Here is a 19,509-nt window from a genome sequence, read left to right as displayed (position 1 = left end):
AAGGGGTCCCTGACCAAACTGTTGAGAGTTTGAATAGTAGAATACACAAGGTCCAATTGCAAGATTTGCATCAGCAGTTTTCCGATTGTCAGCTAAAGTTTTTGCTAGCTAGCTAGGTAAATTAGGCAACCGAGCTATCTAAACCTTACAGTGATAATGGCTGGATTACCAACTGGGCATGTGCCAAGGGGCCCTGACCTCTAAGGGGGCCCAGTCAATTTTGTTATAGTATTTGAGTCAGTTGGATTTAAACACAGCATAAGCTATGTAAAAACACAGTAAACCACATTATAACCCGTCTGTTCAGAGGAAATGCAGGTTAATTTGGTCTATTAGACCTATATTTCCACATATACCTTAGGGCAATTAAACAAGTGGAGCGGGGACGGTGGTTTGCTTGAAAGCAAACAGGGACCAGCGCTTGAACATTTTGTTTTTTATCTTCGCACAAGAATGATTATTTGTGGCGAAGTGTCCCGTCGTCCAAAAGGGGTCCTCTGAAAAAGCAAGGAGTTGTTTTGCTGTAAGGCTAACTYTATTGTGGATAGGATAACCATATTATGAGTCAGCAGGTATCCTAGAGGTTAATCGCGTTGGGCCAGTAACCAAAAGGTTGCTGATTCYAATCCTTGAGCCGACTAGGCGAAACAACTGTTGAGCAGGGCACTTATCCCTAATTGCTTCTGTAAATCGCTCTGGATGAGTGTCTGCTAAATTACAAAAATGTAAATCTACCTAACACAGATGGCAACCAAAACTCACTTAGGGCCCCCAAAAGGCTAGGGCTGGCCCTGATGATAGGCCCTGTATGTGGTTACTTGCTGAGGTCCCAGCCAACAGTGTCTCATTCCTTCATATCTCTCTCTTCCCTTTCTTTGTAGAAGTGATTGTACTGATCGACAAGAATAGGACCTGTGGCAAGGATCAATTCACCACAACTTGACACACTGCAGGCCACTCTCCAGATCCTGTCACTCCCACCAGTCTCTGTCCTTTATCCGTGTGTGTGACAGAGACCAGGGTGGTAGGGGACTTAATGGATTATGGCTTTCCCCTTTGAAAGAGACTCTGCAACTGAAGAAGCCTTTTCTGCCATTGTTCTCCTCTTTCCCCTCCTATGTGTGTGTCTGTTTGGTGCTGAACCACTGCTGACCTCTTAATCGCTGCCTCAGGTGGGCTTTTCACAGGTAATGGGTTTCACAGACAGCAGCTTCTGAGCCTKATGCCCACTCTTCCTTTTAATAAAAGGACTTCCTTCTTATTGTTGATTCACTCAAAACATAAACACTACACCTTTTGCAATACTCATTGTCACAAAGGTTAGGAACCGTTTCCCCCCTGAGCCTTTGAACCCTCAGGAYAGAAAGCCTTCCGCTGCATCACACTTAAAACGCCACGCCACCCTCCTCCTCCTTGTGTTCAGTCGTTATCAGACACCAATGTCATCCAAGGCAATGCAGAATGTTAACTGTGAAACTCAAACCAAATATATGCACAATTGCAAATATAAAAATAKATTTCACATGCCAGAGTTGTTCATTACTAATATAACAATCCAGGTAGCAAATCTATCATCATTAGAGCTATTAAGATCTAATAGCATATCATATAGTAGATCTAGACCATGTCTGGAAGATAATTATCCTAACTCAAACAGACACATTCTGTGACACTGTCTGATGTGTTATACAAAACTCTTGATTAGAAYTGCAAAAACATGTCAAGAGGCGTGTCATAAATGGGCCGACACGAGGGAAGGGATCCGGGTTCCAGCGTCTCAAACGGTATGCTGTAGTTAGCTGGTCTGTCTGACAGATATCATCTGTATTTCCTGCTCTGTGTCAAAGAGACCTGTCTGTGGAACATTCAATGGAACATTCCTCACACAGSCCAGACAACTGACTGTCAACTCTTTCTGAACTGCCCTCTTAGGTGACYATTAGTAACGGTATGAGCATATAATGTTGAAACTGTGCGTCGGAAATACTCCAGTTGTCAAGCGAGAATGTGATTTAAATTCAACTGCAACCTGTTTGTTTAACTTCAATAGCTATAGCTAACTATTATTAGACATTGTGATATTTTTMGGAAGCTTGAGCTTGATTTTTTCTAATTTTGTCACACATCTGTCCTCATTGATGAAATATGTTCATCAGGACTGAACTTTTCCAAAGTATTCAGCGAGTGGAGGAAAGTGGAGGAAAGGTCTTTCATTTTGAACTTTTACCATAGTTTGTCAGAAACAGTCTCCCTTTCTAAAGGAGGAACAGTGGCCCTTGTTCGAGGAGCACCTCCGATGGGGTCATGACACTGCACCTCAGCCKAAATTCGATACCCTGGCTTGCTCGCTACGCGGGCCCATGAAAGATAAGGAAATGGGGTCCGGTAGTCAGACCATACCCCCTCACCCTGGCCTTGCCCTGGGGGTCACCAACACACCCCTCCCTTCCCACCCATCCCCRAGGGACGAGCTGATGACAGGTAGCTGCTTAGACGAGGGGAAAGGGTCTGCAAATCAAAGAGACGTGGTGGGGAGACTCAGGGAGGAAGGAGGGGGAACGCTGTGTGCGATGAGAGACGGTACCCAACAGACAYGATCAGTGAGACGGAGAGAATCTCCTGATTCCTAAGCCTGGTTAGTAACAGAGACCGCTTATCTCTACAACCGTTAGCTTATCTAGAATATGGCTCCCCTTCCAATGATCCCTACCACGTACCTGTCAAATGGATTCTCAGAGATCTTTCCTTTATTACTCGTAATCGGCCTAATGAAGCCAGGATATTTGGTCAWTAATGTCTCAGGTTTAWAATTGTTCCATTCCTTTCTGTTTTGGCCAACATGTTAAGCTGAACATTCTCTTTCAGWTTGTGTTGAGAATATGAGCCACAAACAGAACTCATTGTGAAACATATTGTCAATCTTCATCGCCAACTCATAGCAACTTTAAATGTGCAATTCTGGAAGTGATATTTAAATCCATGTTGACATGTGGAAGCCTTTTAACCTTTGTTAGGATATGTATTGTATCCTGTCAACTCTCGGGGTGGTTGTTTTTGGGACGTGGACAACTTTCTCTTTCGCTAGTTGGAAGTTTCCCTGATTGATAGCTTGCGGATGTTGATTGAGGAGTGTTAGATTTCGAGACAGAGTGCTATAGAATAACCTCCACTGTTTCCTCTGCAAACTGACTGCAGGACCAAAGAGTATACTCCGAGTTCACTAGGCTGAAATMATCTTATAGTAAGACCAAAAATATGTATTTGAATTGGATTGGATTCAATGGATACTTCATTATTTCAGTAACAAATCCCATTACATTTTCAGAACAGGAAAGAACATGGAAAGCAAAGGTCACAGAAAACCAGACTCCTCTATTTAAAACGGGAGAATTTGATTATCACYTAGGCTACTATTTTACCAACTGCAGTAGGCAATTCATTATCTTATATGTTACGTTAGAACTTYCATTTACAAAACAATCTGTTCTGACCTTTTACACTGGACTACAGGAGATATCCACCAATGTCCTTTTTATGCCATATTGTACCTCATATTTAGGCCATATTGTACCTGCTTTTTAGACCATATTCACCGAAAACAGATTGCCAGCAGATTGCCAACTCAAGCCCCTACAGTATATAGTAACACTGCACTAACACAAAGGTTGCCATGGGGAACACAAGCATCTCATAACACAAATGTAATCTCCATCACAATCTAGCGTTACCACAAACATGACAAASTTAAAGGTAACTGACAAAATAAAGGAAACAACAAAGTGTCTTAATAGGACGTTGGACCAGCACGAGCCGCCAGAACAGCTTCAATGTGCTTTGGCATAGATTCTACAACTGTCTGGAACTCTACTGGTGAGATGCAGCACAAATTTTTCCACGATAACTAACATAATTTGGTGTTTTGTTGATGGTGGTGGAAAACGCTGTCTGGGACGCCACTCCAGAATCTCCCATAAGTGTTCAATTGGGTTGAGATCTGGTGACTGAGACACACACACACCCTTTAAACCCCCTATGCTCCATTGAGACCCCTCTTTGAAATTCKCTGAGATCTCTTCTTCTAGCCATGGTAGCCAAGATAATGGGCAACTGGGCATTTGTATACATGACCCTAAGCATGATGGGATGTTAATTGCTTAATTGACTCAGGAACCACGTGTGTGGAAGCACCTGCTTTCAATATGCTCTGTATCCATCATTTACTCAAGTGTTTCCTTTATTTTAGAAGTTACCTGTATATCCTACGTCAATGTTTCCCAACTCTAGTCCTCGAGTACCCTTAACAGTACACATTTTTTGTTGTAGCTACAGACTAGCACAATTGATTCAACTTGTCAACTAATCATCAAGAAAAMTTTTAAGGAAAACGCTGCATTTGTTACAACGTTTCAACACTTAGGTCTTCATCAGGCATCCAATAATATATAATATATGATCAAAGGAAATTGGATGCAACTGAGCTCAATTTGGAGTGTCATAGCAAAGGGGTGTGAATACTTATGTAAATTCAATATTTGTGCTAAAATGTCTAAAAACACATTTTCATTTTTTCATTTGGGGTATTGTGTGTAGATGAGTGATTTAAAAAAAAATGTAATACATTTTGAATTCAGGCTGTAACACAACAAAACGTGGAATAAGTCAAGGGGTATGAATACTTTTTAAAGACATAAAACTACTGCTGTACACACCTTATATACTGTATATATATATAAAATGGTGTGTATGGGCAGTATATGAACATAAAAGGTGTGTACAGCAGCAGTATATAGGATGAGCCATGACTAYAATACAGTATATACATATAAAGTGGGTAAAAAAGTATAGAATCATTATTTAAAGGATCAGTGTTCACGGACCCTATGTACATAGCGGGCAAAGCAGTCTCTAAGGTGCATGATAGAGTACATGGTGGTAGCCGGGTAGTAACAGTGACTAAGGTTCAGGGCAGTGTACTGGGCGGAGGATTGCTAGTGGTGACTTTTTAACAGTCTGAAGGCCTGGAGATAGAAGCTGTTTTTCAGTCTCCCTGTTCCAGCTTTGATGCACCTGTACTGTCTCCGRCTTCTAGATGATAGTGGGGTGAACTAGGATGGCTGTGACACCGAATGCGTGGCCTTCCTGTGACACCGGATACTGTATATATCGTGGAGGGCAGGCAGTGTGCCCACGAAGATGCGTTGGGCTGACCGCACCACCCTCTGAAGAGCCCTTTGCGGACGATGCAATTGCCGTATTAGGCGGTGATACAGCCCGGCAGGATGTTCTCAATGGTGCATCTGTAGATGTTTGTGAGGGTCTTAGGGGCTAAGKCAAATTTATTCAGCCTCCTGAGGTTGAAGAGGCAATTAGTGGGTCTTGTGTGTAGATGGGTGAGAAAAAAATCTATTTAATCCATTTTGAATTGGTCTGAGGATGCGGCTTGGGATGCTGTCTGGGCCGGCAGCCTTGCGAGGGTTAACACACTTAAATTACTTACTCATGTCGGCCACGGAGAACGAGAGCACACAGTCCTCGTAAGAGGAGGGGCCGCATCGGCAGCTCAATGTTGTTTTCCTCGAAGCGGGCGAAGAAGGTGTCCGGAAAGTGGTTGGCTTTCCCTTTATAATCCATGATTGTTTGGAGTCCCTACAACATACGGCTTGTGTCTGAACCTTTGAATTGCGACTCCACTTTGGCCCTGTACTGTRGTTTTGCCTCTTTTAAACCTTAAGGAGATCATAGTTGGTCTGTTTGCACATGTTCCCAGTCACTTTGCCATTGTTAAATGTAATGGTTCGCACTTTCAGTTTTGCGCAAATGCGGCCATCTGTCCACGGTTTTTGGTTTGGATAAGTTATAATCGTCATAGTGGGAAKAACATCCTCTATGCACTTCCTGATGAGCCCAGTCAATGTATACTGTACATCGATACTATTCTCAGTGGCGACCCGGAACATTTCCCAGTCCGCGTGATCAAAACAATCTTGAAGCATAGAACCAATTTGTCAGACCAACATTGAYCAGTCCTTACCACGAGTGCTTCCTGATTATGTTTTCTCCCTATAGGTGGGGAGGAGCAGAATGGAGGCGTAATCTGAAGGGAGGGTGGGCGAGGGCCTTGTAGCCATCCTGGAAGGGAGATTAGCAATTATCCAGAGTATGTCATGAGCGTGTAGCACAGGAAATATGTTGATAGAATTTCGGTAGCATTTTCCTCAGATTTCCTTTATTAAAGTCCCCAGCTACAATAAATGTGTCCTCYGGATAAGCAGTTTCCAGTTTGCACATAGTCCAGTGTAGTTCCTTGAGAGATGTTGTGGTGTCGGCTTGGGGGGGAATATACACAGCAGTGATGATGACTGCAGAACATTTTCTCGYGAAGTAATGCGGTTGGCATTTGAAGGTGAGTTATTCCAGATCGGGAGAACAAAAGGACTTGAGTTCTTGTACGTTATCYCAATCACACAATCACACWTTCTTTTTCCTGGAGTTCTTTCTTCCTGTCCGCACGATGGACAGAGAACCCCGCTGGCTGAATGGACAGGACAATATATCCAGAAAGAGCCATGATTCTGMAAAACAGAGTATGTTACAGTCCCTGATGTCTCTCTGGAAGGTGATCCTCACCCTGAGCTAGTGTACTTTATTGTCCAGGGACTGAACATTAGCGAGTAATGTACTCAGAAGCGGTGGATGGTATGCAAGCCACCTGAGTCTGACTAGGGCCCCACTTCTTCTTCCTCTTCTCCGACATCAGCGTTTTGGTGCAGCCCCCGGGGTGAATAGAGCTGGTTCGGGAAGTTCAAACAAAGGATACAGGTCAGGGAAGTCAAATCAAATCAAACTTTATTTAGACAGCACATTTCAGACATGGAATGCAACGCATTGTGCTTCACAGGAAAAAACAAWMAAAWACAATGAAAATAAAAACAGAAATATTTACTACAGAAACATAAGAGAATAAAAATCTAACAAATAACWATAAAAACTGAACGACTGAAAAGCATCCTAAGGAAAATCTAAACTAAAAAGGTGTGTTTTAAGATCTCTTTTAAATATGTCCACAGTTTCGGCCCCCCTCAGGTTCTCTGGCAAGCTATTCCAGAGGCTGGGGGTATAATATCTAAAGGCTGCTTCTCCATGCCTCTTCATCCTAGCCTTTGGGATAGTTAAAAGGCCAGTGCCAGAGGACCTGAGGGACATACTGGGTACATAACTTAAAAGCATGTTTGACATGTATTGGGGTGCYCAATCGAATTTSTGCTAGAATTTCTGGTGAGTGACCGCCAATCTAATGTCCAAAAGTAATTTTCGGCTGTAGGTAATAATACAAGAAACGTTCTGAGCAGATAATGTAAGAAATAACAAAACAATTATAGTAATACTGCAAAGTTGGCTAGGAGCTAGAAAAAGGGCAACCATGTCTGTCAGTGTCATCTTGTCTCAGTCAGTAGAGCATGGTGCTTGCCACCCCAAGTGTTGTGGGTTCAATTCCTGCTGGAGCCACCAATATGAAAAATGTATGCACGCAMGACTAAGTCACTTTGGGAAAAAAGCAGCTGCTAAATGGCATTTCTTATATTATTATATAAACCAGATCAGCCCAGTGCTCACTGTGTGAACTTATGTGACATGACAGACAGCCACAATTCTCKAAATTAAAGCACATTCTCTTTATTCTACCTCACTGTGAGATCACGGGATATCTCACCCCCTTTGAACTTATTCTCACTCTGTCTAACTTGATGGACAAATAAAAATATGAAAGCTCCATTTGAGAGAACAGGTCTTGATAGAACGGCAGGGGATTTCAAAGTTGTCCGTGAATTAAACCACGTGTGTGTGTGTTATAATTACCGATCAAAGACGTTGTGGTAATAAGCATGAAAATGTAAATTAAATATCCTAGAGCAAAGGTATTCAAATCTTACCCTACYAGGTCCGGAGTACTGCTGGTTTTCTGTTCTACTTGATAACTAATTGCACCCACCTGGTGTCCCCGTTCTAAATCTGTCCCTGATTAGAAGGGAAGAATGAAGCAAAAGAAAGCAGTGGAGATGGCTTTAAATGTACATTTGAGTGACCCTACAGAATGTTTAATATAGCAACAGAAGAATAAAGAAACAAAAAAGGATGGGATCAACCGTTTTATTTTTCCCTGTTAATTATATTATTGACAGAAATAGCTGCCATTCATTTATTCACCATATTGTCTGTTAACGTTAACACCTAGAATCATAACCTCAAATTTTGTAATGCTCAAAGGAAATGGGAAATTTACCTCAACGCCCTTAATTCCTTGACTAATTGACCAAAGGATTGGTGTCAGAACAAGTTCTTCCAAATAAAGTATCTATCAAAATATCCCCCCTCTTGACACTACGTTTTCAGCACAGTGTTTACCAAATTCATTCAAGACGTTTTGAAAGTARATTGCTATCCCATGGATCAAAAATGTGTTTTACTGTTGTCCCCCCAAAAATCTGATGATCTCTATCCATGACAGTAAAGTACACAGCACTCCAGTAAGAGGTACATTAGCTGTATTCATGTCAGTAAAGGTTCCAGACACATGCCATTGCAATGTCTCTAGGGTAGTAGGTGGCATAGTTCACTTTCTTTCTCGCAGTGTTTACACTGTCTTCTTCTTTGTGGACAGCCCTTGCATCACTTTTCATTCAGCTGTTTTGTCAAGTCTTTTCCATAACACACCTCAAGTAATTTAGTATCCATACTTAATTCAATGTTATGTTGGAACAAATAATATAAAGCAGTCATTTATTCTTGACATTATTTTGTGTTGGGGCATAATCATCATTAGATGAAAATTAACTATATATATTTTTATAAGAGCATTACGGGTTATTAATCATTGTAATAGCCTTATAAACTACMGTTGGGAAACAAATTCAAAATCCCCTCTTGAGATGATGTTGTTAGTGAAACAGTTATTTTACACATTAATTTATCATCCTAACATTGAGCGTTGTGTTCTTGTCTAGATGAAAAGCTCCCTCCACATGTCTGACAAGTTCCTACTTGTCTCCCACAGCCATAGCTGATAGCTTCTTCTTTGGTATTCGGGTTCCCGGCTGTTAAAATTAATAATGGCATTTCCTAAATATCTAGACAAGAGAATACCCCCCCCCCCCTCTCTCTCTCTCTCTTGCTCACTCTCACACACACATTCTCCCCCTGCCCCCCGTAAAAGGTTGAGTGGAAAGGTACCTGAGTTGTTGCCTCTCACACTTCAAAGTGAGACTGGGTCACAGTGACTACACTTTGAAAGCTGTTACAGATTTCTCTCAAGACATTGCCTAACCATTAAGTATTCTTCACCATTTTGCCTCCTACTGAAGCCAGGGCAGACGTCTGTTCCCTGATTGATTTGATAACTAAGTCAATCATGGGAAATGGTTTCCATCGTAATAAATTGGTATGTGATGCCATAATTATGTAAATATTGACTTAGTTATCAAATCAATCAGTGAACAGACCTCTGACCTGGCTTTAGTAGGGGAGTCGTATGACAGCACGGTGGCAGTGAGAGAAGAGGACAGGAGGGGAGCTGCTGGGTCTCAGGCAAGTATTCTGCCCCATGGGAGAGATTAGTCTAAATCCAAATAACGACTGCAATCCCTGTCTGTTTACCTGCTGAGGGGGGTATATATATCTCTCTAGAGCAGCAGCCCACGGGGCACCAAGGGGCACAGAGATGGGACTTGCCTCTCAATCACCTGGGGACTTGGCATCTAGGAGTGGCATTAAGCTGGAAGTATGAATCATATATCAAATGCTGAGTTTCATCAACATCAGAGCAGGAAGAGGGAGTGGAGCAGGTTATCATTACAACCAAACATAACACGGAGGGCTATACTATGTGTTTACCATCACTACAGCATTTCAAACACAAGTTGATCCATGACTAACATTGAGGGCAGAGAGGGTTTCTCGATGACATGTATGAAGCAGTGGTAGTAAAATAACCGAAGGTCTAGCAACCCAAATGTTGCGTGATTAAATCACATGATGGAGAACTTTAACATTTTAGCTAATTAGCGACTGCAAAATAGATGGGTTGGTTGTTTAGCAACAAAACCGAGACGTTTGCAACTCTGGAGCAAAGGCTTAGATTGTTGACAAATTGTACATTTTGTCTCCAAATATTTATTGAAAACAGTAATACATTTGCACAATGAGCATGTTTTCTCTCAAATACATCATTACAGTTGTTGGTTAGCTAGCTAGCGAATTTGAGTCATATTAGKATTGACATGAAATAAGTAAAAACACCTCCAAACAAGACATAGTATCAAGAACAAAATATTACTAGCTGAAACGAGCCACCTACGATTCCCCACATGGCAGCTTCTTGTCATTGTTGCTAGCTATCATCATAACAAAGCACGGCTACCGGCCACATCGATGTGGGCGCATCACTTCCATGACGTTGTCAGCCAACCCATCTATACTTTTTAACTACGTACCTAGCATGTTAYCTAACCCTAACCTTAACCCAGGGGAGAACGACTGCCCCCTCTCATTGAAGCCACGGAAGTTCAAGGCTGACCACAATACTGCAGGCATTATTAGACGAAAACAGGATCCTCCATTATAGTGAATGGGAACTTGTTGATCTTTGTGGTCAATCTTAGCGTGAGTATAATAATTTTTTGAGGACAATAATGTATCAATAATTGCTTCTAATACACCAGATGTATGTCCTTGAACCGATAATATTTCCATCGCACACAGAAGAACTAATAAGGAGAATTAAGTTGCTAATGGAGCCCCGGTCGGCCTTCGACTTGAATTACTCAATGAGAGGGGGCAGCACTGAGCTAAACTGCAACGTTACTTCCTGGAGTAATTCAAACTATGCCTGTTATGTCTCCATCTTAACCGGCTTCATTTGTCTTCAATGAGCTAAACTAAGATTTGCCACCTTTCTAACCTAGCTAATTTTAGCCACAATAAATTTGAATTTTAAAGATAAAATTWGTTAGAAAATTGTGTGGTGGACATGAAAAAATCGTGTGCCTGTCACGAATATCTAATTAGTAATTTGTATCTATTTCACAATCATTTGTGATGGTGTGTTTTTAGGGTAGGGATAGGCGATAGGTGCTCACGTTGCCCCTAATGGACGGTAGGATAATGACTACGGAAATAAAGGCCATAATTTCACAATTTAAAATGATTTGACAGTAATCCACTAGAGTCTCCATAATCAACTGGCGTTGAGGTCGCATGGGTTGTGAGGTGGGGGTTTGTAACTACGCCGACAAATTACATTATCCATCTGGACCWTTGCCACCTAGGAAATTTGTGATGGACCCTCCACTAAAGTTTGGCCTGGCTGAGTTATGTAACAGTGGGAACAGCACAACAGACATAGAGCATGCAAAGACCAAGGTCAGCTCATATAGTGACTATGTAATGGCAGAAGCCAACACATGTCAACACAGAAGCCAACACTGTCACTCAATCGGACAGTAACATCAGCAATCTCACAATTAAGAGGAACATATTCACTATAACATGGCTTGCAAGCCTCAAATAAGATTTGTTAACATAGTGCATCCTTCTATAACTGATGCCCTCCACATAGCCTAACAGGCTTATGAGAAATGTTGGTAKATTTGATATGGTTGATATAGCTGTTATAACATCGGCCTATGTTATTACCTGTTAACAGTTTTGTGGTAGTTAACAGGTCCTAATGGTGAAAATTACGTGACCCTTGTTAACTGGCTATACAAAAAAGTTTTCAAACTTTTTCACCAGATGTTTGGATTTAACCATAAAGGGTCATTACACACCCATTTGTCATAGAGAGTGACACGGTTGGTTAATGACATGTTTACAATGTGAGGCCGCAGTCTAACATTTTATTTGAAATCAAACTGAAGATAAATGTACCCTTTTCATCTCACAATAAAAAAAATAGGCAGACTATTTTGCACCACATTGATCTACTGTATCTATTTTTTTCACATGTTATTTCATTAGATACAAATATTTGTATATWTWTTTTTTAATGAGACTGTAGGTTACCCTCTTGTATTGAAATTCTTTGTTTAAACATTCAACTGACGAATTTGGCCACCAATCCAAAATGTGTGCAACAGGTTCCTTCTGTTCCCTGATCGAAAAAGGAATCCTCCTTGAAGAACTGAGGACACCAGGTAGCGGCATCTCTGGGGCACGCTTCCACTCCGCCATCACTCATCAACACTAAATATGAGAGAAACACAATTCTAACCAGAGGAATGTTAACACAACCACGCGTAAAGCATTCCCCGAAGTTTTGAATTGAAGCTAATGTTATATTTACATTTCTTTTGACATTTGTGTACCAGTTTCTAAAATGCTATATTGTGGTTTTAATCTAACACGTTCAACCTGTGATTTCAACATTAAATATGAAGAAATTCAACTGCGTAAAATTACAGGACAAATCATCCGGAAACCTAGATTTGTTATAATTTGCTCACGTTAGATTAGGTTCTAGAAAATGTAAATAGTGCTATTTATCCGAGAAAATAAATATTACCTATAATTACCTATAATTGGCCTATATGTATTATTATTCACACAGGTTGACAGGGCATGCAATACAACGGCTTGCGCCATGTCCATGCCAATTGAGAACTGGTCTATGTGAACAGGGTCCGTCAAACTGAAGGGTTTCAGTGATTGGTTGGTTACCTGTCTCCTCAATCAGCTGCCATTCGATCCCCATACCCTACACGCACTTTCAAAGCCGCCTCGCTCGCGCTCACTCAATCTCCGAGTGCTATCACAAACTTTTCTCCAATCCTGGCAATTTATCGAGCTCTTTAGATATATTAAAAAAACGTTATACGTCATCTGCGAAGGTGGATCATGTAGTGTTCCAATATTTATAAAGCTCCGTGCGAACAATACATTGTGGAGGAGGAAAGAGACCTTTAAGGACGAGTTTCTCGCTGCTGTCAGCGACTTGGTTCCACGTTTAAGACAAGGTAAGGCTCTCTACACCTCCTTATTAAATATTCCAGTTGTTTTCTTTGATGTTTTTGTGTTTTTCTCAAGCTACAAACACTTTTAAAATAGGCAACTTTTTTCAGTGTTACTTTCTTAAAGGAAGATACTWTACTATTATTAGTCAGCATCCGCCTTACACGTCTCAAACGTTGGCCAACTGTAGGCTACTGTATTTCAATCAATGTGAGTGTACCCCCGCTTTTGCTTGATTTATTACAATGCACTATAAAACGCTGGACGCCTTGGGAATATTGAACCCCCTGACCTGTATAAACGCACATAAATAGACAAGCCGACGTATGTGTAACCTGTACAACTATTTGGAATACTTGTCAGTTTCTCGTCATTCAAGGGGAAGTAAATTGAGGCGGAATGAAGGAGACTTCCAGTAGATTTAAATCAGGATCATCTTTTTCTTTCGTTTAGCCTACTTCAACCATGTCTTCTGCATAATTATCAGAAACCATGCTTGTCATACAAATATGTGTCTATGAAATGCCTTTTAAGATTGGAAAGTAAGTTGCATGAATAACAATTGCAACATAAAAGCTCCATTAACGTTTTGGGAAATTATTTCTCTCTACTCTGGACAGAGAAAAGAAGCACGAGTCAGACTTCACACAGTAGCACGTGGATTTTTGGAGATGTTCCTTCTGGAGCTCAGTCACTTGTCAGCGCTGGTCACTGCGCTCACATCTGTGGTCTCCGCCCTGATCCTGCTTGCCGTCTCCAGGCAACTGTGGACCTTCCGGTGGACCATTACGCGGGACACAGAGAGCAAGTTGCCGCTACCCAATGGATCCATGGGTTGGCCCCTGGTGGGAGAAACGTTCCACTGGCTCTTTCAGGTATGATGAGTATTGTTTCGTTTTTTTACAAGCGTTCCAAGATAGACTATATGTGCCTTTTACGCGACGTATGTCACCATGCATTAGATGAGCTAAAGAGTTTGTTTGTGTTAAAATGTGCAAAGAAACAGCACACAACTTATGAACACATTACATCTCAGTTCAGTATACTGTATACTGAATATAATGCGTCCATGGTACTATACTTGTGTGGACTTGATGAGCGTGTGTAATTCATTCTTGCGGTGAAAAACAGACGCTTTCACTTCAATTCCACACCGCGCTCCTGTAGGAATGCATCCCGCTTCCAGACTGGGCGTAAACTAGGAGGCACGGGGTAGAGCCTTAAGGCTATGGGTAGAACGCGCCCTCTTTATACACATGAAATGAACACCTCCTTTACCGCTTTTGTGTGTGTTTGTGTTTTATGACAGGGGTCCAACTTCCACATCTCCAGGAGAGAGAAGCATGGCAACGTTTTTAAAACTCACCTTTTAGGAAAGCCTGTTATCCGGGTGACTGGTGCCGAAAACATCCGTAAAATCTTGCTTGGAGAACACAACTTGGTTTGCACGCAGTGGCCTCAGAGCACCCGTATTATCCTGGGACCCGACACCCTGGTCAACTCTATCGGAGATTTGCACAAGAAGAAGAGAAAAGTAAGGATGAAATAAAGACGAGTAAAACCCCGCAGGGGACATAACTTGGTGAGGCATGATCATCTTCTAGGCCTGTTACTCGCCAGGGAGGCAAATCAAGGCAATAAAATATGCACATAATTCCCTGCTGTTGTTATTGAGTTATTATAGGTAATAACTAGAGAAGTATCGGGATGATTAATTTTGTCTCAAGTATTATTCAATTGTTGTCTGGAGTACCTTGTAGCCTACCAGGTGATAACTTTTTATTATCCTTTCCTTTAAGATCTTGGCAAAAGTGTTTAGCCGCGGGGCCTTGGAGTCTTACCTACCTCGCTTGCAAGATGTTGTCAAGTCTGAAATTGCAAAGTGGTGCTCGGAGCCTGGCCCAGTGAATGTTTACGTCTCAGCCAAGTCTCTCACATTTCGCATTGCTGTCAGKGTCTTGTTGGGACTGAAGATGGAGGAAAAACGCATAGTTTACCTGTCTAAGATCTTTGAGCAACTCATGAACAACCTCTTCTCACTACCAATTGACGCACCTATGAGTGGCCTCCGCAAAGTGAGTAAGCCTATAGCCAACAATGTTATTATGCTGTAAAATTATTCGCATATTTATTTTATGTTTTAATCATTGTAGAAATGATAGTCCAGGGAAATGATAACCCTGAAATTATAATACGTTTATTTATTATTAATATCTTTACATGTTAAAAAAATATATATGTGTAGCCTAATTCATATTGTATGGTGTGGCATGATAACAAAACTATTTTGCTAACTTCATTGGTAACAAAAAACTTGCACATCACATTAACTCCCAATATGTTATTAGAATGGAAAATAATAAATATAATATAATTTCAAACACTGGATGGAAATATCCCATCAAGGCAGCTAAAAATCCATTAGACGCCATGCTGATGTATGTTTTCTTCTCAGGGAATAGAAGCCCGGGAAATCCTACATGCGTGCATGGAGAAAATCATAGAGGAAAAAATGCAGAAACAACAGTCTGATGAGTACTATGATGCTTTCGATTACATGTTGATCAGTGCCAAGGAAAATGGAAATGAACTCAGCATGCAGGAGTTGAAGGTAAATTATTGTATTCTTCTGTTTAACCATTCTGTTTTGGTCATCTGCATATACAATCCCACATTTGCAATTGTGTAGTCAGTCTTATTTGGAGGTTTATAGCCTACTAAGGTGAATTTACAATTTATTTACTTTGGACGACCAAAACAAATGTCCAAAATTATAGCTTAAATTAAATGTTAATTGTGTTCTGTTTCTGGTGTCTAGGAAACCGCGGTGGAGTTAATATTTGCTGCTCACTCAACTACAGCCAGTGCCTCCACTTCGCTTATTCTTCAACTCCTGCGGCACCCCGCTGTGGTGGAGAAAGCCCAGATAGAGCTGGAGTCCGAGGGTCTCGGCTACGAAGCACATAGCGCCCACAGATGCTCCGGCAAAGAAAATGGTCTGAAAGGTCCTCTTGCGGCGGAACATGAGGAACATCGGCCTCTAGACGCAGACGACACCCTGTTGATGAATGGTAACGGGACTGTTAATTGCGCACTGGATGAAAACGAAGAAGCACGGTGTTCTCGGTCTCATATTCCTTGTTTAACTTTGGAGAAACTGAGTCAGCTACGTTACATTGAATGTGTCGTCAAGGAGGTCCTGCGGTTTCTCCCGCCAGTGTCTGGAGGATACAGGACGGTGCTACAAACATTCGAATTGAACGTAAGTATATAATTACGCGCCCTTTTTACACACTACGGAAGCGCACTACACTCTTTAAAAAAAAAAAAATCTGGAAAGAACCAAAAAGGTTCCCTTTTGTAGGGTTATGTGATCAGAACCCCAGGGGTTATTCTTCACTGAACCATTGGGTTGCATACAGGGTTATATTTGGAATAAATGTCGGTTCTATATACAACCTTTAGTGGTGCTATGTATGAAGCATTGAACACTTTTTGGTTCTATCCAGAAGCTTTTTTTCTAAGAGTGTATTGAAGCTGACCTTAGATCAACCCCATGACCAGGCCACACCGCATCATACTTTAGATTTACTGTGATGTCTGGCAATTAGTCCCTCAACTGGCTAGAACATAAACCATTATTCGAAAGCAGATACAATGCGATGTCAGTATTTTTTTTAAGTAATTGAGCGAGTTTTCAATACACCATAATGCGTGCAGCGCTCAAGTGCATCTCCCAATCATTGCTCCATATAAAGTGACCAAGAGATTCACATAGGCTTTTATTTGAAATGAGGGATATAGTGAACTGAGGACCCTAGGGTAAAAGTAMAAATAACTTTGAAGCCGTCTGGATATCCTGGAAGGTTATGTCATAGCCTATGCCCGATGGTGGATACGATTAGATATATTCTAGTCGGATTATGAAAACTTTATTCATACTGATTAATAATTGACTTACAATGATAAGATTCATATTGATGTTTAGGGTCCATGTGATATGTTGTGAGATACAGATGATGCTGAATATGCCTTAACATTTCCGGAAGTCAAAGAGCATTCAATCTGACTGTAAAGCGGTTGTCACTTGCCAATAGCAACCTTTACCTTGTAAAGTTTCATTTTTGTTTTTGTTTTGTCTCTCTACTTCCAAGGGCTACCAGATTCCTAAAGGATGGAGTGTAATGTACAGTATCCGGGACACCCATGAGACAGCTGCAGTGTTCCAGAGACCGGAGATCTTCGACCCAGACCGCTTCGGGCCGGAGCGTGACGAGAGCAAGACTGGGCGCTTCAATTACATTCCATTTGGTGGCGGAATAAGGAGTTGCGTCGGAAAGGAACTTGCCCAAATGATACTTAAAACCCTGGCAGTTGAGGTGATTGGCACGTGCAAATGGACACTCGCCACGGAAACATTCCCCAAGATGCAGACGGTGCCAATAGTCCACCCCGTCAATGGACTGCATGTGCATTTCAATTACGCATAGCCTACTCCGATAGTTTAGAGATGTCATTGTGTTATTATTAAAAACATTAAGCTCATTAACTTTCCGCAATTGCAATATTAAGTTATTCAATCTGAATACATCAGCAAGAACCCTATGCTGTGAGAAACATGGTGGTCATTGTAGAGTGGAACCAATGCATGGTGCCAGTGACCTGTGATGATCTGCTTATCGCCAAGATCGCCTTTTTACGCACTGGGAAAAGTGACTGCATACATTTGCTATTCTTCACGGACATCCGGGCGCCCACTTCCATAACATAGCAAATCGAAAGATGATAGCCTATATTTCAGCACCATAATGCAATATACAATGGACGAGTAGGGCTTTCCTCTCAGAACAAACATTATCTGTGCTCAGGACTGATTATAAATATCCGTCTATAATACGAAATTGTCTTTCAGATCTTGCACTTGGTCTCCACGAAATACATTCAGAAATACATTCCAAATGTATGTGTTTATGTCCAGTATGTAAGTAGATATAAATGAGATATAGGCCTACATTTATAGGCTAAATAAGTGTATGTGTGTATGAAATGAAGTAGTATTACAAATAAGCTTTATTTATAGAACACTTCGGATAAGTCTGTGTACATATGGAATAATAATGAATAGGACTAGTTATTTATAATCAATGTAAAGCATAGGCCGTTAAAACAAACCATAGGCCTAGAGTATCGCTAATTATTTGATTATTTAGAGTCTATAAATCAAAATGCAATTATATAAACTTACCTAGTGAAAATAACCAATTATTATTTGTATTCTTATTATTATTACATGTTCCATCATTATGAATAATCGTTTGTTGATTTTAAAGCATGATGGAAGCGCTGTGAAATGACCCGGTTAAGATGGATTCATGGAAGGAGATAGCACTTTTTCTCCTTTACGGAGTGTGTATATACAGTATTTGTTCTATTGATTGAATGTGTGTATTTTTGTGTAGATGATGCTCGTATTATCTATAGAACGATGTAAAGGGTAAATTACAAAAAAAAAGTGTATTTCTGCCATAGAATAGGACATTTTACCATACAAAATGTGCTTTTGCTGCCATCATGTTAACCACAATGTATAGATTCCCGTTCTATAAAAAGACCAATATGAACTTGTTTATAGATAAAATTGTTAAGGTTTTGATAATATGACATTTGAAAAGTGTGCCAGTATTATCACAGTATAAGCCTATATAATATATTATGAAATGTGTTATGTTTTTAATATGAGATGCCAAAATATAGTCAATTGTAAGCGTAGTGTATAGTCTTAGTGGTTAGTTGGGTCTGTTTTCGTTCGCCAACTCATATCATTGAATTCCATAACCACAAGAACGATTTGCATATCATTTGACAGGCTCCGCCCCCGAAGATAAATGGAACCTGAAAGGTTACACCTTCAGAGTGAACTCGGATTGCAGTGTGACCCTCTAGTGAACCATTTAACTCTGCCCTATTYACCCTCAGTTTAGGTGACGGCTTTTTTAACTGTGCGTTCACGAGCAGTGACCACAACACCAATGATATCTCACAACATAATTTCCACACCAAAGAATTCTAGACCTACAGCTCACTATCTGACTTTCCTCCATAGACGACTGAAATTATTCATTGTAGGTAAGACACTTGATTTAAACCCTCAGACCACCCACGTTTAACAGAACTACCCCCTCCCTTCCACCCACCCACCCAACTACACACACACACACACACACTCCCTCTATCTTCCTCTCTCTCGCTCTCTCTTACCAATTTAAAACCGACAGTGTAAAATGACCCTTCTCAAATTACCCTCAAAAAGGTTGAAATTATTCTAAATTGTAGGCTATATACCCTATAGGTTAATTGAGACATTGAAAAACAATGTATGAACTCCTGACGTAAATAGGKTTATAGATTGAGATAAGGTATGATTATGCACTCAATTTGATTGTCATGATTGACAGAATAGACGACTGTGAAGAAAATGGCGCGATCCTAATTATGAGTGGTAAAGGG

The 19,509-nt window shown here is 40.8% G+C and overlaps 1 protein-coding gene across 2 annotated transcripts; it reads left to right on the top strand.

Moving 5' to 3' along the window:
* Positions 1-12,742: 12,742 nt before the first annotated feature.
* On the top strand, positions 12,743-18,623 carry LOC111952085 (cytochrome P450 26B1). 2 transcript variants are annotated; one of them, XM_023970569.1, is made up of 7 exons: positions 12,743-13,007; positions 13,623-13,877; positions 14,312-14,536; positions 14,802-15,077; positions 15,458-15,613; positions 15,821-16,264; positions 17,157-18,623. In XM_023970569.1, the coding sequence occupies exons 2-7, from the start codon at positions 13,674-13,676 to the stop codon at positions 17,490-17,492; spliced, it is 1,641 nt and encodes a 546-aa protein (XP_023826337.1). In that variant the 5' UTR covers positions 12,743-13,007; positions 13,623-13,673; the 3' UTR covers positions 17,493-18,623. The 2 variants fall into 2 exon arrangements, with proteins under 2 accessions (XP_023826337.1, XP_023826338.1); XM_023970570.1 differs by having other exon boundaries at positions 12,744-13,007; positions 13,763-13,877.
* Positions 18,624-19,509: the final 886 nt, after the last annotated feature.

This window comes from Salvelinus sp. IW2-2015, linkage group LG25, assembly GCF_002910315.2.
Source record: "Salvelinus sp. IW2-2015 linkage group LG25, ASM291031v2, whole genome shotgun sequence".
NCBI classification, from domain to species: Eukaryota; Metazoa; Chordata; class Actinopteri; order Salmoniformes; family Salmonidae; genus Salvelinus; species Salvelinus sp. IW2-2015.
The sequence above is the reverse complement of the archived record's forward strand: the minus strand, read 5'-3'. Positions and strand labels throughout refer to the sequence as shown.